At 44.6% G+C, this 25,549-nt stretch overlaps 1 protein-coding gene across 3 annotated transcripts in view; it reads left to right on the forward strand.

Annotated features, from left to right (window-relative positions):
• The window catches only part of MEIOB (meiosis specific with OB-fold), an 80,454-nt gene that overhangs the window by 45,831 nt on the left and 9,074 nt on the right, over positions 1-25,549 (forward strand). For all 3 annotated transcript variants that reach the window (XM_073648412.1, XM_073648410.1, XM_073648411.1), the window contains 9 exons: positions 7,646-7,777; positions 11,873-11,945; positions 16,919-17,114; positions 17,811-17,911; positions 21,633-21,685; positions 22,547-22,642; positions 23,032-23,133; positions 24,436-24,589; positions 25,201-25,387. In XM_073648412.1, the coding sequence (XP_073504513.1) occupies positions 7,646-7,777; positions 11,873-11,945; positions 16,919-17,114; positions 17,811-17,911; positions 21,633-21,685; positions 22,547-22,642; positions 23,032-23,133; positions 24,436-24,589; positions 25,201-25,387 (1,094 nt within the window). The remainder of the gene's footprint in view (positions 1-7,645; positions 7,778-11,872; positions 11,946-16,918; positions 17,115-17,810; positions 17,912-21,632; positions 21,686-22,546; positions 22,643-23,031; positions 23,134-24,435; positions 24,590-25,200; positions 25,388-25,549) is intronic.

Genomic DNA, 25,549 nt, shown 5'->3' on the forward strand with positions numbered 1-25,549 from the left:
CGCGGTACACTACACTGAAGGACCTGCTGTCACATGACTATGACGTCAGCGCAGGTCCTTCAGTCCACCGCGATCTGCCGGCAAGGGAGGACAAGCGCAGCGGGGGCCGTCAGAAGGTAAATATGATATTTAGTTTTTATTTTATTCATTTTTTTTTACAGGTTTTATGGTACCCGGGTCCGGAGGAGAGTCTCCTGTCCTCCACACCCAGGTACCATCCGCGCATTGAAACGCTTGGATTCCGCATCTACAGATGCAGTGATGCAGAATCCAAGCGATTCAATGCAAGTCAATGGTGGCAAAAACGGAGCGCTTCTGCAAAATAATTGGTAGTGCTGTGTTTTTTTCCGCAATGATAACCCGCAGCAGAAATTTCTGCAGCATGTGCACAGCACATGCGGATTATCATTGGGGGACATGGCAGGCCTTCTACCATGCATTTTTTAAGCGTTTCTGCAGCGTTTTTGCCGCTGTGTAAATGCTTAAAAAATGCATCGTGGGCACACAGCCTTAAAGTACACCCTGCACCCCATCTTGACTGAAAAAAACAGGAATGTAGAAATTTTTGCAAATTTATTAAAAAAGAAAAACTGAAATATCACATGGTCATAAGTATTCAGACCCTTTGCTCAGTATTGAGTAGAAGCACCCTTTTGAGCTAGTACAGACATGAGTCTTCTTGGGAATGATGCAACACCTTTTCACACCTGGATTTGGGGCTCCTCTGCCATTCTTCCTTGCAGATCCAGTTCCGTCAGCTTGGATGGTGAACGTTGGTGGACAGCCATTTTCAGTTCTCTCCAAAGATGCTTAATTGGATTTAGGTCAGGGTTCTGGCTGGGCCAGTCAAGAATGTTCACAGAGTTGTTCTCCTTTGTTTTTTTTAGCTGTGTGCTAAGGGTCATTGTCTTGTTGGAAGGTGAACTTTCGGCCAAGTCTGGGGTCCAGAGCACTCTGGAAGAGGTTTTCATACAGGATATCTCTGTACTTGGCCGCATTCATGTTTCCTTCAATTGCAACCAGTCGTTCTGTCCCCATAGCATGATGCTGCTACCACCATGTTTCACTGTTGGGATTGTACAGGGCAGGTGATGAGCAGTGCCTGGTTTTCTCCACACATACCGCTTAGAGTTATCACCAAAAAGTTCTATCTTTGTCTCATCAGACCAGAGAATCTTATTTCTCATAGTCTGGGAGTCCTTCATGTGTTTTTGAGCAAACTCTATGCGGGCTTTCATATGTCTTGCACTGAGGAGAGGCTTCCGTTGGGCCACTCTGCCATAAAAGCCCGACTGGTGGAGGGCTGCAGTGATAGTTGACTTTGTGGAACTTTCTCCCATCTCCCTACTGCATCTCTGGAGCTCAGCCACAGTGATCTTGGGGTTCTTCTTTACCTCTCTCACGATTGCTCAGTTTGGCTGAACGGCCAGGTCTAGGAAGACTTCTGGTCAGTGCCGGCGTCACCACCCGGCGCACCCGGGCAAGTGCCGGGGCCCTGGACAGAAAGGGGGCCCACTCACCTGGGTTGCTTGCTAATCTATCGCTATGTGTCATGTGTGTGAGCGGCGCTGCGGTACTGCCCGCAGCGTCCTTGGTTACCGCTGGCCGGCAGATCCTCTTCTGGACAGCGGGGGGCCCGCACTCACCTCGGTTGCTATGTGAGCGCTGCCCGCCGCGTCCTGGGTTACCGCCGGCAGGCAGATGCATCCTTAGCTTCCTCTCTCCTCCGGCTATTGAGTGCTCAGCGCTGCAGACATCCAGCCAGATGGTGGCAGTGCTGTGTACCATCTATTCTTACCGCAACTGCACTGCCTTCTGACTGGGTCCCTCCTCCGAACTCGTGCTCCTCGGAAACCAAGAGCCAGCCACAGCCAGCACACACTGCGACCGACCGCCGGTAACTTTATCTGTGCACGTCTTACTCTTATCAATGTCTTTCTATCTATAGATACATGATGTCACAGTGATGGTCACATGCATCATCATGTATCTATCTATATATATAATCGTCTTATCCCGTCTGTCTGTCTGTCTGTCCTGGAAATCCCGCGTCGCTCATTGGTCTGGCAGCGGCCAATCAGCGCCGCGGGATTTCTGAAAAAATATGGCGGCCGTTAGCGGCTCATCTGCGGGACGGAGCTCAGCGGCGATGCAGCCGGGAGATGACCGGCGCGAGGCGCTCATCTCCCGGCCGGTACCAGCAGAAGGACCTCGACCGCCGGACCCATCTGCGGGACGGAGATGCAGCCGGGAGATGAGCGGCGCGAGGCGCTCATCTCCCGGCCGGTAGCAGCGGAAGGACCCTGACCGCCGCCGCTGACCTCCATGCGGAAGGGAGGACCGGGGAGCGGCGCTGCGGGTCGGGATACTTCTGCTGTGAGCGCCCGCTCATGTTCCGGGTTCTCGCAGCGGAAGTAGCCGCACAGGCAGCGCCGCTCCCCGGTCCTCACCAAGACGATTGGTCTTCGGACCTGACCAATCACTGATCTTGCCGCAAAAGTTAAACACTACTGTGCTGATTGGTCGCGGACGCTGCCCGCGACCAATCACCGATTTGGGCGCCACATTTAAATATCGGCCGCAACCAATCACCTATCTTGGCTCCACATTTAAACACCGTTGTGCTGATTGGTCTCCGACGCCGGGCGCGACCAATCACCGATTTTGGCGCCACATTTAAATAGCGTCCGCGACCAATCAGCACAGCGGTGTTTAAATGTTGAGCCAAGATCGGTGATTGGTCGCGGCTGATATTTAAATTTGGCGCCCAAATCGGTGATTGGTCGCGGGCAGCGTCCGCGACCAATCAGCACAGTAGTGTTTAACTTTTGCGGCAAGATCAGTGATTGGTCGCGGGCCAAGACCACGACCAATCACCGATTTGTGCGGCACATTTAAATAGCGGCCGCGACCAATTGGATGTCAGCGCCGCTCCCCGGTCCTCCCTTCACACCCTAGCCGCATGGATGTCAGCGGCGCTGCCTGTGCGGATACTTCCGCTGCGAGAAGCCGGGACATGAGCGGGCGCTCGCAGCAGAAGTATCCCGACCCGCAGCGCCGCTCCCCGGTCCTCCCTTGACACCCTAGCCGCTGATGTCCTCACAGTATCCGCATGGTGTTACAAAGGTCCGGACATTTGTGTTAAAAATCGAGATTGGCGCCAAATTTGAACAATGCTCTGCTAATTGGTCGCCGGCCGCGAACAATCAGCAGTATTGGCGCAAAATTTAAACCCCGCTCTGCTGATTGGTCGCGGTGGCCGGCCGCGACCAATCTGCAATTTTAGTGCCAAATTTAAACAACGTTCTGCTGATTAGTCGCAACAACCGGCCGTGACCAATCAGCGATTTTGGTGCCAAATTTAAACACCGCTTCGCTGATTGGTCGCGGTGGCCGGCTGCGACCAATCAGCGATATTGCCGCCATATTTAAACACCGCTCTGCTCATTGGTCGCGGTTACCGGTCACGAATAACCAGCATTATTGGCGACAAATTTAAACACCGCTCTGCTCATTGGTCGCGGTGGCCTAGGCATGCCTAGTCTGTCTGCTCTGCAGCTGCTATAGGAGGGGACTGGAGGGCTATACTTAATGGTGTGCCGTGTGCGTATCTATGTGTGGCTGCTGCATGGGGCATTATGTGGAGGGGGGGGACAGCCTTCATGGGGCATTATGTGTGTGGGGGGGACAGCCTGCATGGGGCATTATATGGGGGGGAGTGACATCCTGCATGGGGCATTACGTGGGGGAGGGAAGTGACCTCCTGCATGGGGCATTGTGTGTGTCGGGGGGACAGCCTGCATGGGGCATTAGGTGAAGGGGGGCACAGCCTGCATGGAGCGCTATATAGGGGCCAGTATCCTGTATGGAGCGTTATATGAGGGCCAGTATTCTGTATGGAGCATTATATGGGGGCCAGTATTCTGCATGGAGCGTTATATGGGGCCCATAATACTGTATGGAAGACTATACTGTCCGGTCTGCACTGTGCGCTGTGAGGATTCGCCGGTTTCTGAGCTTTTGTAGAATTTATATCGCTCATGTAATGTAAGAAGTGAAATCTGTGGCATTGTACTATATATATATACAGTACAGACCAAAAGTTTGGACACACCATCTCATTTAAAGATTTTTCTGTATTTTCATGACTATGAAAATTGTACTTTCACACTGAAGGCATCAAACTATGAATTAACACATGTGGAATTATATATTTAACAAAAAAGTGTAAAACAACTGAAAATATGTCTTATATTCTAGGTTCTTCAAAGAAGCCACCTTTTGCTTTGATGACTGCTTTGCACACTCTTGGCATTCTCTTGATGAGCTTCAAGAGGTAGTCACCGGAAATGGTCTTCCAACAATCTTGAAGGAGTTCCCAGAGATGCTTAGCACTTGTTGGCCCTTTTGCCTTCACTCTGCGGTCCAGCTCACCCCAAACCATCTCGATTGGGTTCAGGTCTGGTGACTGTGGAGGCCAGGTCATCTGGCATAGCACCCCATCACTCTCCTCCTTGGTCAAATAGCCCTTACACAGCCTGGAGGTGTGTTTGGGGTCATTGTCCTGTTGAAAAATAAATGATGGTCCAACTAAACGCAAACCGGATGGAATAGCATGCCGCTGCAAGATGCTGTGGTAGTCATGCTGGTTCAGTATGCCTTCAATTTTGAATAAATCCCCAACAGTGTCACCAGCAAAGCACCCCCACACCATCACACCTCCTCCTCTCCAAGCTTCACGGTGGGAACCAGGCATGTAGAGTCCATCCGTTCACCTTTTCTGCGTCTCACAAAGACACGGTGGTTGGAACCAAAGATCTCAAATTTGGACTCATCAGACCAAAGCTCAGATTTCCACTGGTCTAATGTCCATTCCTTGTGTTCTTTAGCCCAAACAAGTCTCTTCTGCTTGTTGCCTGTCCTTAGCAGTGGTTTCCTAGCAGCTATTTTACCATGAAGGCCTGCTGCACAAAGTCTCCTCTTAACAGTTGTTGTAGAGATGTTTCTGCTGCTAGAACTCTGTGTGGCATTGACCTGGTCTCTAATCTGAGCTGCTGTTAACCTGCGATTTCTGAGGCTGGTGACTCGGATAAACTTATCCTCAGAATCGGAGGTGACTCTTGGTCTTCCTTTCCTGGAGCAGTCCTCATGTGAGACAGTTTCTTTGTAGCGCTTGATGGTTTTTGCAACTGCACTTGAGGACTCTTTCAAAGTTTGCCCAATTTTTCAGACTGACTGACCTTCATTTCTTAAAGTAATGATGGCCACTCGTTTTTCTTTACTTAGCTGCTTTTTTCTTGCCATAATACAAATTCTATACAGTACAGACCAAAAGTTTGGACATACCTTCTCATTTAAAGATTTTTCTGTATTTTCATGACTATGAAAATTGTACATTCACACTGAAGGCAACAAAACTATGAATTAACACATGTGGAATTATATACTTAACAAAAAAGTGTGAAACAACTGAAAATATGTCTTATATTCTAGGTTCTTCAAAGTAGCCACCTTTTGCTTTAATGACTGCTTTGCACACTCTTGGCATTCTCTTGATGAGCTTCAAGAGGTAGTCACCGGAAATGGTTTTCACTTCACAGGTGTGCCCTGTCAGGTTTAATAAGTGGGATTTCTTGCCTTACAAATGGGGTTGGGACCATCAGTTGTGTTGTGCAGAAGTCAAGTGGATGCACAGCTGATAGTCCTACTGAATAGAGTGTTAGAATTTGTATTATGGCAAGAAAAAAGCAGCTAAGTAAAGAAAAACGAGTGGCCATCATTACTTTAAGAAATGAAGGTCAGTCAGTCCGAAAAATTGGGCAAACTTTGAAAGTGTCCCCATGTGCAGTTGCAAAAACCCAGGAAAGGAAGACCAAGAGTCACCTCTGCTTCTGAGGATAAGTTTATCCGAGTCACCAGCCTCAGAAATCGCAGGTTAACAGCAGCTCAGATTAGAGACCAGGTCAATGCCACACAGAGTTCTAGCAGCAGAAACATCTCTACAACAACTGTTAAGAGGAGACTTTGTGCAGCAGGCCTTCATGGTAAAATAGCTGCTAGGAAACCACTGCTAAGGACAGGCAACAAGCAGAAGAGACTTGTTTGGGCTAAAGAACACAAGGAATGGACATTAGACCAGTGGAAATCTGTGCTTTGGTCTGATGAGTCCAAATTTGAGATCTTTGCTTCCAACCACTGTGTCTTTGTGCGACGCAGAAAAGGTGAACGGATGGACTCTACATGCCTGGTTCCCACCGTGAAGCATGAAGGAGGAGGTGTGATGGTGTGGGGGGGGGGGCTTTGCTGGTGACACTGTTGGGGATTTATTCAAAATTGAAGGCATACTGAACCAGCATGGCTACCACAGCATCTTGCAGCGGCATGCTATTTCATCCGGTTTGCGTTTAGTTGGACCATCATTTATTTTTCAACAGGACAATGACCCCAAACACACCTCCAGGCTGTGTAAGGGCTATTTGACCAAGAAGAAGAGTGATGGGGGGCTACGCCAGATGACCTGGCCTCCACAGTCACCAGACCTGAACCCAATCGAGATGGTTTGGGGTGAGCTGGACCGCAGAGTGAAGGCAAAAGGGCCAACAAGTGCTAAGCGTTTCTGGGAACTCCTTCAAGATTGTTGGAAGACCATTTCCGGTGACTACCTCTTGAAGCTCATCAAGAGAATGCCAAGAGTGTGCAAAGCAGTCATCAAAGCAAAAGGTGGCTACTTTGAAGAACCTAGAATATAAGACATATTTTCAGTTGTTTCACACTTTTTTGTTAAGTATATAATTCGACATGTGTTAATTCATAGTTTTGATGCCTTCAGTGTGAATGTACAATTTTCCTAGTCATGAAAATGCAGAAAAATCTTTAAATGAGAAGGTGTGTCCAAACTTTTAGTCTGTACTGTATATATATATATATATATTTATTTATTTAATTGCAAAGTGCTGTGGAATATGTTGCCGTTATATAAATAAAAACACACACACACATTATATATATATATACACACTGTATGTGTGTGTACTTCATATTCATCCTCATCGTATGGAGCCTAATAAAGTTACCAAGTATCTTTTCAACAGAAAGTGAACGCCTGAAAAGCAAAACCCAAGAAGTATTGTCAGAATTGTTTGTTTTCACCATTCACCTGGAAAAATATTTTGCACGGTTATCTGTTCACTGTATGGTAAAGTCATTCAAAACTGCGACTTGTCCAGCAAAAAAAATAAATACATTTTTTTTCAAAAGAAAAAAAAGTAATGGCTTTTGGAAGAATGAGAATAAAAAAATTAAAGCACAGAGATGAAAAATGTGGGTGGGAAAGGGTTAAAGTTACACTTGGGTTAAAAATGAAGTGCGAGAGTTGGCAGGGATCTGATCACATTCACTATTATTAGTTGGCACAGTGCGACAATTACAATCGTGAGGCCACAAGTCGCTTTCTAGCCATAGCATTACGGATTCCTCCCTCTCAGCTCGTGTACTAAGATTCCTGAATCCTTACAGCTCCTGGGAGCTTTCCAGAGAAGATGTAACACAAGTGACAATCTCCATTAAGCATCACATTGAGATATGGTGAATTTAATTATGTCATTTCATACAGGAATTACGCTCTTCTCCTTCTCCTCCTCCTCAGATATTGGATTGGAGAGGTACACCTTCAGCTTTACAGTAAGAGATTCACCCTCCGCTTTCATTAACGCCTCGAGTTGGGGTCGAGAAGAGTATATTAAATCGCTGTCTGAAAGTTTCCGCATCGGTGACTGCGGTAAGTTAAAATATGGCTACGATAAATGTGAGGTTGAGTCCATGTTGCCCATGACAAATAATCAGGTATAGGCTCTCCTTATTTGTTCTGCACTGGAGAAATGAGACCTGGACTCTGATTTGTTGCTTTGCACAATAACTAATAAATCACAAGGTTTTTGCACCTTAAGAGCGCAATCAGATGGCCGTAAAAATTGTACCGAGATCAGAACGCAGTGCACGGACTGGCCCGTGGCTTTCCAGACCTGAGCGTGACAGCTTTATGTATTTCTATGCAGCAGTCACGCTCGAATCTGGAGAGCCGCTGGCTAGTCTGTGCACTGCGTTCCAATCTCGTTACGATTTATATGTCCGTCTGACTGCGCCCGAAGGCTAAGTTCCCATTATTTGGTTCATTTTTGACATTGCATATTTTTGTTGCGCAAAAAACCTCCACAGCTTATTACACGTCCAACAAAACATGGGATTTTTCTAAAACTCACTGTGCTTTTTTATGCTGTGGAAACTGACCTGCAGTGATTTTGATATCTGCAACATGTCAATTTCTTTTCCAGTAAGCATGCATTTTATTTCTGGATTTTCCCCATAGACTTGAATGAGATGAAGAAAATCCGCACTAAGTTTTTATTAGGTTTCCGGAGCAGAAATGCACATGACTTTATCAATAACCTTTAGTCAAAGCTCAATATCAGGAAATTTCCAAAACAAAAGTTTTATTTAAAACTTGAGATAGCAAAAGGGAACAAAAACTGAAGCATAAAAAAATGGTGATAAAAACGCACTAAAAAAAAAAGCAATTTAGAGAATTGTTGCAGAAATGCAGCAGAAACCTGCAACATCAAAATGCACCAAATACTCATCCTGGGAACTTAGCCTCAGGTCTGTGTATACAACCTCTTTTTCAGGAGAGTGACCCACGGAGTTTCTCAAAAAGAAGATATTCAGGAAACAGCAACTTTTTGTTTCCTAAAGTGTCTTTTTTTAGCTTTTCTTTTTTTGTCATTTCCAGAGATTTTGAACGATTTTGAACACGTTTTTTTTAGGAGGATTTGGACAGTTTTTTCTCATTTTCTGCTCCAAAAATTCAGCAACAAGACTTAGGGTATGTGCACTTCCAGAAAACACCGGCAATGTTTTTCCTGAAGCGTCTTTATTGTCTTGTTTGTCGCTTTTGTAGCATCTTTTGTTTCAACTTGTAGACATAAAATTATGGCGACTTCCAAACGGATACAGCCTGAAGAATGAGTAGCTCACTTCTTTTAGACACTTCACAACTTTTGCAACCTGAAGTAGTTAAGAAAAAGTTAAAAATACAGAGCACATGCATGAGTCATTTTGAAATTGCTGTGCATAGGTTCATTGTTTTTTTTTTAACGTTTATTGAATGCTTTTTCAGGCAGGTTGCAGGTGACATCTGCCGGACAAAGATGTACCCTAAAAGGAAGTGTTCTCACTGAGTATATTTTCTGAAATTTTGGAGCGGAAACTCTCTAAAATTCCTCTACAAAAACTTGAAAAACAGCAAAAAAAACCTCAGTGTGAACACAACCTTAAGGGTATGTCTTAACAGTTGTTTGTTTTTGTTTAAAAAAACAAACCTGAAGAATCATTTAAAAATGCTCAAAAGACTCTTCCTATTCATTTCTCCTGTAAAACCTCTTTGCTGTTCATATGTTCAGTCTTTTCAGCTTTTTTTTCCTCTTCGGGATTTGAAAAGTGCCTGGTGGGAAAGAAAATGCATGTTACTACTTTGAAACAGCTCCTAATGGGTCAAATGCTTCAAGACGTACTCCGAGTGCGAGTTTTGCTCAATGATCCTGTTTGAGTGCTAGGACCCTCACTGAAGCTCTGAAGCCCCCGTATGAATGGAGCTATGGCTGAGCATCACCTCTCCCTTCAATGTCTATGGGACTGTTGAGCGATAGCGACCGCTGTACTTGACTGTCTCCAGGAGTCTCATAGACAATAAATGGAGACATGCGAGTGACACGCCCCCTGGGCCGTGGAGTACTTGGTGCCGCGCCGGTCGTTGCTAGGGGAGATGTCACAGTGGCGGTGACCTGGTCCGTGACCCAGGGCGGTCAATCAAAAAGGGGAATATTATTACAGGGGATTTATAGTTCTTGTATAGAGTTCGTGACGCCACCTGTGGTATGCGGCTACAGGGAGCCGCCGCTGCGGAGCAGGTCCTCTGGAGCTGGTGTAAATGCAGCAGAGTTGGCTTAGCTCTCCACAGGTCGAGCTTAGCTCCAGGGCTGTGCTGAGATGTTATGGATTTTGCTGTTGCAGTTGTGGTGCAGTGTAGTGCAGGGGGTGATGGTACAGCAATAATTTTGCAGAGACAGTGGGGTGCAGTCTTCAGGGTTAAGTTCCTCAGGTTACACTTTCCAGACTGCGACCTCCCACGTCGCGCTGCGTTCATCAGGCAGGGGTTCAGCAAACTCCCAGTTGTTTCAAGAGTGCCTGACAGGACCCTGTTCTATATGACCTTCTCAGCCGTCTTTCTGCGCTGGCCCTCACCCTTCTTGGCCTGCGCCTCGCCAAACAATGTCCCAAGCCGGTATCCTCGGATCTTTCTGGGCAACCTGGAGTTCCCTGAATCTTATGTGGTTACCTTTTTGGCGACTTGAGTGCGGATGTGGCAACTGCACCCTGAAAGTACAGAAGCCTCCGGTTTCTAGTTGAACTTTGTAATTCTCACTAGTTAGGGGCCGGTCCCCTCTGCGGCTCAATCCCTCCACCACCTGGCAGATTCGGGCGTACGGGTGGCCTCCAGCACTGCCCGTACCCCTGGGATCCCTTCCACGTTCCTGGAGCCTCTCTGGCTAGGCCCTCCTTCTGAGCAGAGCTCCTATAGAGCTCCAGCTCCTCTCACTGTCCTCCTCTGACTGACTCACTCTAGAATGTTCCACCCTCTTTTTATATCACTTCTTACTGAGCTCCCCTGAACTTCTTCCTCCACCCACACCCACTACATGGTTCCCCCTACTTTGCCCCCCCCACTCCAGCCATGGACAGGGCTCAGCAGGGAAGTGACGCATCTTGCCCCTCCTGCTGGTCTGGAGTAGTGTAGTGTTGGATGCAGGTGTTAGGGTCCCGGGCAGCACTCTATCCTTACCTGAGAGTGAGATACCACACCTCTGGGTGAGATGCAGTACCTCTGTGGCGACTGAACCCGCAGGGGCGCCACACGAGGTCATCTCTTCATCTAAATTCAGGACTAGTTTCAACCCCTTTCTGGAGAAGATAATCCAGCTCGAGTTCTTACTATCCAATAGCCAAGGAAATTAGACTAATCGGGAATGTTCCTCCTGTCTCTGAGGTTCCTAAAGTAGCCCCTAAAGTCATCTCTTAGGCCGATTTCACACTTTTGTGAAATGGGGTCCGTCCTGAGCTATTAGCTCAGATCGGGAGAGCCAGCAGTCCAGACCATGCATTCCCACCCGAGAATGGTCCATGTGAACCTGTCCTTAAAAGAAGGCCTTACAATAAAATAATATTCACACCTCAGCAAGAGGAAATATTGTAATCATCCATTTTAGCAACTGACTATAGATTTGGTAGAGAAGAGTCTTTCCCCTTTATTAGTATTAAGTGCATTAATATATATATAGTTGATAAGATATCAAGATCTCGTGTGATATCCCGGGTCGATTCCTGTGCCGTATTTTTTCCAAAGTAAAGAAAATAAAGCGTCTACTCCATCAAAACAAAACTGCTCTTTTCAAAAAAACAAATGATGTACGTGGAATATAAATAAATGCAGAACACAATGTATGCATGATTCATGGCGGTAAAGATTCACAGAATGTTTATTTTTCCTACTATGACTATTTTTTTTTTCTTCGGGAACACTTGCAATCTACCCCGGGGTAAAATACATCAAGAAAATGAGTTTGCAAGTACATGTATCATCCAGCGATGTCACAACTGTTCAAAGTGTGTACGGCAACCCCGATTAGTACAACTTTACTATGTTTACATGGTAATGAGGACATCTGTTTTACCCGAACGCCGCACGCTTTAATTATCTATATTTATCATTTCGGGGAATACAAGCCGTTCTAAACAATATTCCTATTTTTTTTTCTTTTAGTTATAATTGAAAATCCCCTCGTGCAAACAAAAGATGTAGAGAAGGAAGAAAAATTTAATCCTTCAACACCAAGGTAATATGTAAACTTCCTGCTCACCGCTTCCACAGGGACTGTAAAGGTTTAACGTCCTTTTATATAATGACAGAGATTGAAAACATATGACAAGCGTCTCTCGTCAATACATGCACCAGGGAGGGATACATCATATCTAATATTACATCCCATTTCTGACTGATGCTAACAGCTTACAAGCATGGCTTCCAATTTCATTTAATTTACCTGGTATGAGTGTGAGTGCTCTTTTCAATAAAATTGTGTACAAAAAATGAAGAAAAAAACATATAACGTATGGCATACGTGTGCAACTGTATAGATTCAGTTTCAAAAGCATGGATCATGCATTTGGTAAACACGCCAAAATTAAACCTAGCCTGAATCTGTCAGTTTGCAGTGGAAGTGCACCATATTTTATATAGAGGGATGTAAATTGGATTGCACTTGTCATAGTGAGGTAAGGCAGCTGGGACCATATTATTTTGGTATAGAGATACAGCAGAGCAGTATATGCGGATGGCACGTGGAAAAGTAGGGCTAGAAAAGCTAGCTGATGCCTGGAGCAGCATGGAACAGTGAAGCTGGATATGCTGGACGGACTGTGGAACATAGGAGCTGGATATACTGGACGAACCGTGGAACAGAGTAACTGGATATACTGGACGGACTGTGGAACAGGGGAGCTGAATATACTGGATGGACCAGAACAGAAGAGCCGGATACACTATACGAACTGTGAAACAGTGGAGCTGGATATACTGGACGGCATGTGGATCACCAGAGCTGGATACACTGGATGGACTGTGGAACAGCAGAGCTGGATATACTGGGCTGCACGTGGAACAGCAGAGCTGGATATACTGGGCGGACTGTGGAACAGAGGAGCTAGATATACTGGACGGACCATGGAATAGTGGAGCTGGATATACTATACGAACCGTGGAACAGTGGAGCTGGATATACTGAACGGCATGTGGAACTGCAGAGCTGGATATACTGTATGTCATGTGAAACATCAGAGCTGGATATGCAGGACGGACCATGGAACAGTGGATCTGGATATACGGGGCGGCATGTGGAACATTGGAGCTGGATATACTGGATGGCACGTGGAACAGCAGAGCTGTATATAGTGGATGGACCGTGGAACTGTGGAGCTGAATATACTGGGTGGCATGTGGAACATTGAAGCTGGATATACCGGATGGCAAGTGGAACAGCAGAGCTGGATATGCTGGACGGACCATGGAACTGGATATACTGGACAGACTATGGTATAGTGAAGCTGGATATATTGGACGGACTGTGGAACAGGGGAGCTGGATATACTGGATAGACCATAGAACAGAAGAGCTAGATATACTATACCAACCATGGAGCTGGATATACGAGACGGCACTTGGAACAGCAGAGCTGGATATACAGGACGGCACGTGAAACAGCAGAGCTGGATACACTGGACAGACCGTGGAACAGCGGAGCTGGATATACTGGGTGGCACGTGGAACAGCAGAGCTAGATATGCTGGACGGATCGTGGAAAAGTGGAGCTGGATATACTATACGAACCGCGGTACAGTGGAGCTGGATATACTGGATGGCATGTGGAACAGCAAAGCTGGATACACTGGGCGGCATGTGGAACAGCGGAGCTGGATATGCTGGACGGACGATAGAACAGTGGATCTCGATAAACTGGTGTCACGGGTGTGTCAGAAGTGACAAACAGTCGCCCTGCAGTTGATTGCAGGAGATCACTTCGTTTGGCATTACAGACACCTTCTTAGAGGCTGTCTCTCTAGGACCCAGTCGCTACCTTCCTCTGGCTAATTAACACCCTGGCCTGGGTGTATAAATACTTGCTGTCTGCTAGAGGGAGGTGCAGGCGATACTCACATTACCCCTTGTGAAGGCTCGGAGCAAGTGCATTACTTCTTCCTCTCTGGAACTATGAGGACAGGTGTTAATGTCTCTGAAGTCGACTAAAGCTAAGCTATTTTCCCTTGTTTGTTCCCCCTTATTGTCTTTAGTTGTCAGTGGGGATCGACTAGCGCTCATCCCCCTCCCTTCCCTAGCCAGGGCCTAACACTAGGGAAAGACAGGGCGAGGTTCGCATGTGGCGATTGGTAAAGAACTAATATAGGGACGTTAGTGTAGAGAGAGTGATATTAGATCAGCCTAGGAGGTCTACACTCCCCCTTTCCCTAGAGTCTGGGCTCACTTTCCCTTTTCCCTTTGTGTTGCACTAAGTCTTTCCCACACATTGCATGACAACTGGGCGGCATTTGGAACATTGGAGCTGGATATACTAGATGGCACGTGGAACAGCAGAGCTGTATATAGTGGAGGGACCGTGGAACAGCAGAGCTGTATATAGTGGAGGGACCGTGGAACAGCAGAGCTGTATATAGTTGATGGACCGTGGAACAGTGGAGCTGGATATGCTGGACGGACTGTGGAACAGTGGAGCTGAATATACTGAGTGGCATATGGAACACTGAAGCTGGATATACCGGGTGGCATGTTGAACAGCAGAGATGGATATGCTGGACGGACCGTGGAACAGAATATACTGGATGGACCGTGGAACAGTGGAGCTGGATACGCTGGATAGCATGTGGAATAGATGCTGGTCAGCACTTGGAACAGCAGAACTGGATATGCTGGACGGCATGTGGAATAAAGAAGCTGGATATGCTGGACGGCACGTGGAACAGTGGAGCTGGATATGCTGGACAGCACATGGAACAGTGGAGCTGGATATGCTTGATGGTACGGGAAGAAGCAGAGCGGGATATGTTGAACGGCATGTGGAACAAAGGAGCTGGATATGCGGACAGGCACCTTGTAGCAGCAGAGCCATTAATGTAGTCAGACATCTTGATACAGCGGAGCTAAGTGTGCAGATAACACAGGCAGGTACTTTGGTATAACAGTGCCAAGTGTACGTATAGCAGAAGAAAGTTTGTCAGGAAGGACACTTAGTCCAAACATGTGGTAGCCAGCGTGCCCCAAACTACCTGAATGCTCATGGAGCTGCCTGAGTCAGCCTCAAAAGGCCAAGGAGAGTAACATCAGAGTTGCATGCTAGTTAAAATGCTGCAACCCCCTTCTATCCGTCCCCTCTATCATACTCATCATTACATTGGTAAGAAGTGAGGGGCATTTTCTACTGAAAAATTTTTGTTTGGTGTCTGCAACTATGGAGACACATACAGTACAGACCAAAAGTTTGGACACACCTTCTCATTTAAAGATTTTTCTGTATTTTCATGACTATGAAAATTGTACATTCACACTGAAGGCATCAAAACTATGAATTAACACATGTGGAATTATATACTTAACAAAAAAGTGTGAAACAACTGAAAATATGTCTTATAGTCTAGGTTCTTCAAAGTAGCCACCTTTTGCTTTGATGACTGCTTTGCACACTCTTGGCATTCTCTTGATGAGCTTCAAGAGGTAGTCACCGGAAATGGTCTTCCAACAATCTTAAAGGAGTTCCCAGAGATGCTTAGCACTTGTTGGCCCTTTTGCCTTCACTCTGGGGTCCAGCTCACCCCAAACCATCTCGATTGGGTTCAGGTCTGGTGACTGTGGAGGCCAGGTCATCTGGCGTAGCACCCCATCACTCTCCTTCTTGGTCAAATAGCCCTTACACAGCCTGGAGGTGTGTTTGGGGTCATTGTCCTGTTGAAAAATAAATGATGGTCCAACTAAACGCAAACCGGATGCAATAGCATGCCACTGCAAGATGCTGTGGTAGCCATGCTGGTTCAGTATGCCTTCAATTTTGAATAAATCCCCAACAGTGTCACCAGCAAAGCACCCCCACACCATCACACCACCTCCTTCATGCTTCACGGTGGGAACCAGGCATGTAGAGTCCATCCGTTCACCTTTTCTGCGTTGCACAAGACACGGTGGTTGGAACCAAAGATCTCAAATTTGGACTCATCAGACCAAAGCACAGATTTCCATTGGTCTAATGTCCATTCCTTGTGTTCTTTAGCCCAAACAAGTCTCTTCTGCTTTTTGCCTGTCCTTAGCAGTGGTTTCCTAGCAGCTATTTTACCATGAAGGCCTGCTGCACAAAGTCTCCTCTTAACAGTTGTTGTAGAGATGTGTCTGCTGCTAGAACTCTGTGTGGCATTGACCTGGTCTCTGAGCTGCTGTTAACCTGCGATTTCTGAGGCTGGTGACTCGGATAAACTTATCCTCAGAAGCAGAAGTGACTATTGGTCTTCCTTTCCTGGGGCGGTCCTCATGTGAGCCAGTTTCTTTGTAGCGCTTGATGGTTTTTGCAACTGCACTTGGGGATACTTTCAAAGTTTGCCCAATTTTTCAGACTGACTGACCTTCATTTCTTAAAGTAATGATGGCCACTCGTTTTTCTTTACTTAGCTGCTTTTTTCTTGCCATAATACAAATTCTAACAGTCTATTCAGTAGGACTATCAGCTGTGTATCCACCAGACTTCTGCACAACACAACTGATGGTCCCAACCCCATTTATAAGGCAAGAAATCCCACTTATTAAACCTGACAGGGCAAACCTGTGAAGTGAAGACCATTTCCGGTGACTACCTCTTGAAGCTCATCAAGAGAATGCCAAGAGTGTGCAAAGCAGTCATCAAAGCAAAAGGTGGCTACTTTGAAGAACCTAGAATATAAGACATATTTTCAGTTGTTTCACACTTTTTTGTTAAGTATATAATTCCACATGTGTTAATTCATAGTTTTGATGCCTTCAGTGTGAATGTACAATTTTCATAGTCAAGAATATACAGAAAAATCTTTAATTGAGAAGGTGTGTCCAAACTTTTGGTCTCTACTGTATGTCTGCAAAGAAGCTGTTGGAGATTTTTAATCAAGACTGTTAATTGTTTTAGTATTATTTTTCCATTTTAGAATAATAAAAAAGTTAGTAAACGTTGACCCCTGATTTAAATAATAACAAAAATGGTCTGAATGTTCTTTTCTTTTTTAGTTATTACAAATTGCTTATCAGTGAAATCCATTCCTTGGTCAGGATATGCTCCAAACATGACACCGATAACTCCCTGCTGTCTATATTGCCGATTCCTCCAAAGGATCCGAACGATTACTATTCGCTGGGAGATATTGTAGCAAATGGACAAAGCTTAAATGGAAAAATCATTAATGTCCTTGCAGCAGTAAGATGGGTACGGTTATATAAAGTAATTTGTAGAACGGAGGGGTCATGATCATGAAGCATTTACGGTAAAACTGTGCTTTAACAATTCTGTTACAAAACCTTGAAGGGGTTATTCCCATCTTCATAAATGGATACTGTTTGATAGTTTTTATAAAAACAAGCACTTTTGCAATTTACAGCTTATTAAATTTTTTATCTGTTCTTAAGATATTAACAATTTTCTATTTTTCTTTTGTTTACAGCTCGTTGCCTTGGAGACCGACCACCACTGCTAGACAGCAGAACATGCACAATGCTAGGTAGTAGCAGCAGTGGTCGGTCTCCTATTCAACGAGCTGCACACAAAAGAAAAGTGTGAATATCTCAAGATCGGCTGAAAATTTTAACAAGCAGTAAATTGCAAAAGTGCTTGTTTATACAAGCACAATTACAATATAGATTCTGATAAAGGAAATTCACAAAACATGCGTACTATGCTTTTCTGTATGTTTGAAAAATACTGTACCAGGCGTAAAGGTGATAAAACATAAGCATAGTTGAACTGCTTTTGACCATCAGTCTATGCTGTACTTTTGAATATATTTCTTTTTTGGTTTTGGCCATTCTGAGGATACCAAGATTGTGATATAAGCAGCCCAATATGTGTTCATTGCACCAGCACTGATGATGAGAATTATGTACAGTTGTGCTTTGGTTTCATCAGGTGGGAGAAATGAAGTCTTTTACCACTTCGGACAAAAGAAAAGGCCAGAGATGTGAGGTGAAGCTGTTTGATGATAGCGTTGATTCTTTTGCAATGATCTGGTGAGTACACACTTTAGATATAACACCCATCTGACCTCTCGGACTGCAGACTCTGACCCCTGATGTCAGACAATTGATGAATGTATTGTATTTTTTTAGCACAGGAAAGCTTTGATTCTGCATTTCAAAATGCAACTGGGTATATTACATGCATTTTGCCAGCCCTCCAATAGAAGTCTTTAAGGAAAGAATGCACAAAAATACAAAAAAATTCAACAATGTCTTTACATGTACAGTGGGCATGAGTCTTCATGAGATCACATTCACTTTGCTTGAACTTTTAAATGTAGATTTTCTGGGAAAAAAATATACACAGGGAGTATGGCCTAAATGTACCTACACGTATAGCCTAAATGTACCTGCACGCATGGCCTAAATGTACCTGCACGCATGGCCTAAATGTACCTGCACGCATGGCCTAAATGTACCTGCACGCATGGCCTAAATGTACCTGCACGCATGGCCTAAATGTACCTGCACGCATGGCCTATAGGTACCTTCACGCATGGCCTATAGGTACCTTCACGCATGGCCTAAAGGTACCTGCCCTCATGGCATAAAGGTACAGTGCCGGCAAAAAAAATCTTTACACTTGCGCAGCAAAAAAAACTTTACATATAAAATCCACATCATAAGTTCACTTTTTAAAAGTGTACACAATGGGGGAGATAATAAAAAACTGTCTAATATTAAAGCTGGCTTTGTTGCAAATATCAACCAATCAATGCTCGGTTTTCACTTCTCTGGTCAAGCGAAAGCTGCACTCTCATTGGTTGTTATGTGCAGCTCAGCCAGTTTTGCTATTAGGCAGTCTTTTATTATCTCCCTCAGTTTTATATTATCTCCCACAATGGGTCGAAAGAAGCTTAAAATGGAAGAGAAATCCCGTGCCTTGACTCTGCTCGAGAAGGGGGATTCAGTGATTGCTGTAGCTAGAGATCTGGGAGTGTCAAGAGAAGCAATTTTCAACTGAAGCGGTTGGCGGCATTATTGCCTCCTGGGATGGTACCGCAGAGGAAGTCAGGCTCTGGCGCACCTAAGAAGACTTCACCAAGGACTGATAAGCTTCTGGAGCGTGAAGTGATGTCATATCCTTCTATAACTGCCGTTGAAATAAAAAATAAGTACCCTATGCTCCTCCAGAACATCACAACTAGGACAATTCGTCACCACCTGCAGAAGGACCTGGGTCTACCAAGTTGCCGTGCCGCAAAGAAGCCCCTGCTCACAGCAGCAATGAAGAAGAAACGGCTTGCCTTTTGTAAGAAATATCAAGATTGGACATCTGAAGAGTGGAAGAAAGTGATGTTTAGTGATGAGAGCACTTTCAGGCTGGTCAGGGGAGGCTCAAAGGTTGTGCGTCGTCCGAGTACAGTGTCACGTTATGACCCAAAATATACAGTTAAGACTGTTAAACACCCTGACAGTGTGATGGTGTGGAGTGCATTCAGTGGAAGCATGGGCAGGGCAGGTTTGTACTTCCTTCCCAAGATTATAACTATGAAAGCAAGCAATTATATTACTGTTTTGGAAGAACACATGCTTACTTTTTGGGTCATACATCAGTGTGATTACTTTATGCATGATGGAGCCCCTGTCCACAAAGCCAAGGCCGTGAGAAAGTTTCTCAGTGACCATAACATTAACATTTTAGAGTGGCCAGGTAATTCCCCTGACCTTAACCCCATAGAAAATGCCTGGAATTTAATGAAAAACAAGGTTCAAGAGACACGACCCAGCGACATCAACAATCTAAAGGAGGTGCTGAAGACACTGTGGGTAAACATGGACTCCACATACTTAGCCAGCCTTGCTGAGTCCATGCCTAAACGACTGCAGATGGTGATAAAATGTAAGGGTGACATGACAAAATACTAATTGTAATAAAATATCCACAATAAAACACTTGAATCCACTTGAATATTAAGATTTTGTGGTTTCATTGAACTTGTAAAGATTTTTTTTGCCGGCACTGTACCTGCACGCATGGCCTAAAGGTACCTGCACGCATGGCCTAAATTTATCTGCACACATGGCCTAAATGTATATGCACACATGGCCCAAATGTATTTGCACAGATGACCTAAATGTATTTTGGCACATATTCCACATCAAAATCTGCACAAAAAGTGATCACAAACCATCTATTATTATATGAAGGAGTCCTGCATTGCCAAACAACCATGGCTTTTTCCGTCCCACCTTTAAGAACCACATAAATAAAAGTCAATTCTGACTGGAAATCAAGTTGGGTTTCCAGATAAAGTCAGATATGCCGGGGGTCCGCAACAGATTAGCCACATTCAGTGCAGCTATTGAGTGCAGACCTAAGTTACAGCTGCAAATCCGTGGCAGATACCTGAGCCTCTCCCTCCAATTTCTACCTTAGATTTCACATTGCAAACACAAGGTGAAAAATGCAACAAATTCACAGTATTTCCACAACAATATTTTGATCAGTTTTTGTTGTTGAGGATTTTGGTGTGGATGTTTTCCGCTGTGGATACTCCACATAAGGCTGGGGTCCCACTAGCAAATCACATCTGATGCAATATGCTAATGACATTCGCCTCCCGCTCTGCTGTGAGCGGGAGCCGAATGTCAGTGAACTGTGCTGCGATCCTCTCGCATGGAGAGTATTGCAGCACAGCTGCGGAGGAGATGGAGAAATCAATTTCTCCATCTCCTCTGTTGCTGGGTGTTATCCAAGTGCAGGGCGATGTTTCACAGGCATCTATAGATTATATGGGTGCGTGCGATCCAAATACAGCATGAAATCGCAGCATGCTGCGATTTTTTTCCAGCCCGATCGCAATCCGATCGGAACTGGAAAAATAAACGCAACTGAGCACACCATCATAGGATTAAATTGGTCCGAATGCAATCCAATTTTTTATTGAATTGAATTCGTCCAATTTAATCGCAAGTGAGAGCGAGCCCTAACCCTGAAAGTAACACAACTATGGAAAAAATATATAATTATTTTACTCCATAAAAAGCAAAATCAAATCGGTAATTATCATGAGATGGAGGATGCCGCTAGAAAAGTTTCAGCCAATGAGCATAACCAGAAAAAAGTTTCTGTTAAGTAACAGCAGTAGCACTTTTGTCAAATCAGAAGGAATAAGACTCATAAAAAAAGAGTAAGCATTATTTTATGGAGTCCATTCCTCTTTATTGTGAGGCTGTAAAATGACTAATGGAGCCTGAAAACGGTATTATTTGCATATAAATGAACGTTACGAAAATTTCTATTTAATGGTGTTTTCATTATTTTATTGATCTCTAAAACACTGCAAATAAGTGCATGATTTCTCATAGTGACGGGAATAAATGTATTTATGGCAGCAGGAACCTATAGACTATAATAAATAATGGCTGAAGTAATGGGGGCTACATAAGAATGAGCTGCCGAGAAGAACAATATGGTGGTGTGACTGCAGCAATAGTCACGGGTCTGAAATGTATGCAAGCCACTGCTATATATTTATTGCAGTATATATAGTTATTCCCAAGAACTTTGCACTAATGTTCTCCAGGCCTCCTTTCTCCCTGGAATAATTTTATATAAGTCTGACTTTTTTTTTTTGCACAATTTTCGGGACGCTTTAGTAGGAACACGCTAAAAATTGCAAAAAAAAATAAAGAACATTTTTGATTTTGTGAACATTTTGAACCAGGTGCCATAATTACTAAGTTATGTCCTTTTCTTGATCTACAGCTGGGATAATGAGTCCATCCATCTGGCACAGAGCTGGATACCAAGAGAAACCGGTGGGTATATATTTATATTTCACAGGTTTATGTCTCTGCATTAAAGATTTGAGGCCGACATACACATTAAGCAAAAGTGGACTGAACCCACCGATATCGGCGGCCCCCGACTCTACACAGACAGATGATGTCCAAGGAGAAAATGATTCAATTTTAATCCATTTGTTACTCAGGAAAAAGCAACTGCCAATGTCAATTGGTAGCGACTTTCTCCACTCTCCCCTTTGAAATCACATGAACGATCCTGTATATGGGGGGAGGAAAGATATCGGTCAGCCATGCTTCCACTCCCTGACAGTAAGCAGAGAACTTGGAAATGGTCAGGGACTGAAAACACAATATAAAAATGGCAGAATGTTTCATTATACAGTGATTAAAAGGGCATTAAATCATAAAAAAAAGTATTACTCATCTATTCAAATCCCCATTATTCCAGTGGTCCTTGTAGTGATGACATCACTTTCACCATTCACTTGACAGCTGCAGTCAATCACTGTCCTTAGTGGTCACGCTGGCATGTACATTACACAACCTCTGATGCCAGTGCTTGCTTGTAGCAGTGACATGGTTAAATGCTGCAGCAGATGGAAGCACCGGAGCAGCAGCACTGGAGAGGCGGGGTGGGTGAGTGATATCATTTCATACCCACAGACAACTTTTATCTAAAAAAACAACAACCTGGAAAGCCCTTTAAATCACCAATCTTGGCACAGAAGGGTTGTCTTCCATGATCCCAATGTCAGCCCTATGTTACATGATCACATCATGTGATACCAGGTTGCCAGAATTCTACAATCTGCCGATCTTAAGTTTAACCATTGCTTGTGAGATACTAATCGCAGTCTGTTCCATTCGGTTAAGTTTTATTTGCATCAGAGATACGAATAAATTACGACTCCTTCCGAAATTCGATGGTCGCAACGGTCGTATCCAAGACTATATTTACAACAAATCCAGGTAAGGATCATATGTGGATTAAAGGGAACACACCGGCAATTCTGTGTTAGTAATTACTTGTATTTCCCATGTCCCCCAAAAAATAAAAAACTTGTTTATTAGAACTCTGCACATTGTCATTCCTCTGTTATGCCTCCTCGAAATGTATGCATATATTGAAAACTGGGCGTTATTATTCTTATTTAATAGGGTGCGTCCCTACATAGTCTGACACTCAGGACCATTTGCTCGAGCTCCAATAATAAATGTCATATACATAAAGTCTATCTTCATCTATTAAGAGGAAAGCCGAGAGTTGTGTACAGTTGAATTATCAGCTTCATAGGACTTCTTCATTCTCCAGCATTTTCTATGGATGTGTAAAACTTTTTACATTTTATTTTCACCAGACATACCAGAGGCGTTCGCCCTACTGAGATACGCAAGAGATTGTGCGGAGAATAGACTTTTTGTGGAAGAAAATGAGGATCCTTTTGGAGAACCCATAAAGTGTGCGTAGAATAGAACATTGGTCCATACATCTTAATTGAATTTAGGCTTCTCATTCAGTCTCAACCGCCTGCTGTGTATAACATCCAAACCCTCCGCCCCTGGTGTATAACATCCAACCCCCTGCCCCTGGTGTATAACCTCCGGCCCCCCGCCACCAGTGTATAGCATCCAACCCCCCACCCCCGGTGTATAACCTACGGCCCCCCGCCATGCCGTCTGTCTTTACTAACGTGTCAGAACGGCCGGCGGTGCAGAGATCACTGATACCAGTGTGGTCCTGTAATAGGAGCCACTGGGGTAACAAGTCCATCCATGACATTTCTTCCTTCTGAATCTTCCCCCATTACCTGTGAGTAATATTATTGAGAAGTGGAAGGAACCGCAGCAACTCAGCCACGAAGTGGAGACCATGTAACGTTACAGAGCGGGGGGCGAGTGCTGAGGAGCAGAGAGCAGAAATGTCACTACCGCTCTGCTGACTCCATAACTGCAGAGTCCAGATCTCCTCTGGTATAACATCAGCACAAACACTGCGCCCCCGCCGGGAGCTTCATGGCCAAGCAGCTGCATGCAGCCGTACATCACTAAGCGCAATGCTGAGCGTCGGATGGAGTAATGTAAAGCCGCCACCTCTAGACTCTGGAGGAGACGTGTTCTGTGCAGTGACGGATCACACTTCTCTATCTGCGTCTGATGGAGGAGTCTGGGTTTGGTGATTCCAGGAGGACGTTACCCCCTGACTGCATTGTGCCCCCTGTACAGATGGTGGAGGAGGATAATGCTATGGGCTGTTATCAGGGGGCGGCCTTGGACCCTCAGCTCCAGTGAAGGGAAATCTTAATTCTTCAGCACAAGACATTGGGGACAATTGTAGCTTCCAGCTTTGTGGGAACAGTGCACAAGCTCCATAAAGACAAGGAGGGGGAAGAACTTTATCAGCTGTACAGAGCCCAAAACTGAGCCCCATCCAACACCAATAATGGAGATTGTGAGCCCGACCTCTCCCCAACATCAGGGTCTGACCTCACAAATGCTCTTCCGGATGAAGGGACAAAAATTCTCAAAGACACCTCAAAAATCTTGCACATTAAATGGCTTTTCAGTCCCATGGAAATCGATGGTATTGACTGATGATATCTAATCTGTACGGCTACAATTACATTATGTCATGTTAGCTAAGAGCTACAGTTGGGTTATGGAGGAGCAGAGCCCTGTGTGTCAGTCGTTCTTCACCAGTTATTTGCCCCCAATATGGCCACACTGATGACCACACCTTTTACCAGTATTTTTTATTTTTTTAGTGGAGACTATAATGGATGTGTATACTGTACGTCAGATAAAAGACAGAGCTCTCCAGTCTACGGATAAGAATAATCCCGTCTATGGAATTGCTTTTGCCTTTATTACCAAGATGAATATTGATTCTACCATCGATAAGATAATGAGAAATAGATGGTGAGTAATGTACAGCTGGATTTTTTTCTGCACCTTTTATATTGGCTAATCATCTCCAACATTTTAAAGACCCTCCCAAAAAGAATCTAAATATGTACATCAAAAAACGTGGTATAATTGTATGAAATTAATGGTTCAAAGCCAGACGCAATCACAAAATACATCATCAATGTACCCAATACACCAGGTGGGACGCAAAACGTGACAGCCTGTAATTTCATACAATCATTAAGATATTAATACATTGTTTTCACATTTTTACAAGACCTTATTTTTTTTCTGGTGAGTGGGGCTCCAGGGCAAAGATTAAATTTCTCATTTTCCCCCAATAAGGCCATCTGATATTTGTTTTCCACTCCCTTTCCATCGGCCAATTCTCAATGCTATTTTTCCATGGTGGGGGTCTTACATCGGTTGGGACCAGACCATAACTTGCCCTATTTTTTCCAAGGACATTTTCATACGCACGCCCTCGATATCCCTCTGCCAGAAAATAATGTCCTGAATCCTGCATCATAGATTGTTATATTTATTCCGGAGGGACTGACACTGGGTCTTTCTTATTTCCCGACGCCTCGGCTTAGTATTTTCTACCGTCGTTTTACATGCAGCTCACAATGCCATTATACAGTGACCGATCTATCAAAAGGCTGCACCTACACCTTCTGCAACGAGACGTCCGCAGACCTTAAATCTGTGTTCACAACTCTGGATTTGCAAGTGGACATCAGCGATCACACCGGGACGCTGTCTGGTAACCTATCCGGCGTGGCGGCAGAGGATACATTATCATGCACCGTAAGTTTTGCCGTTCTTATTTTACATTTAAATATGACTCTGCATAATACATCAACTTCTAATTTCCATGCCGGGGAAGAATAATTGCCCGCCGTTTTTCCTCCTTCCCCCCGTTAGAGCACTAGTAATGATTTCTCATGGCGTATTTCCATGTTTGATTTA

The sequence above is a fragment of the Phyllobates terribilis genome, unplaced genomic scaffold, assembly GCF_046119375.1.
Source record: "Phyllobates terribilis strain yellow unplaced genomic scaffold, ASM4611937v1 Scaffold_9__5_contigs__length_417890890, whole genome shotgun sequence".
In the NCBI taxonomy this organism is placed as follows: Eukaryota; Metazoa; Chordata; class Amphibia; order Anura; family Dendrobatidae; genus Phyllobates; species Phyllobates terribilis.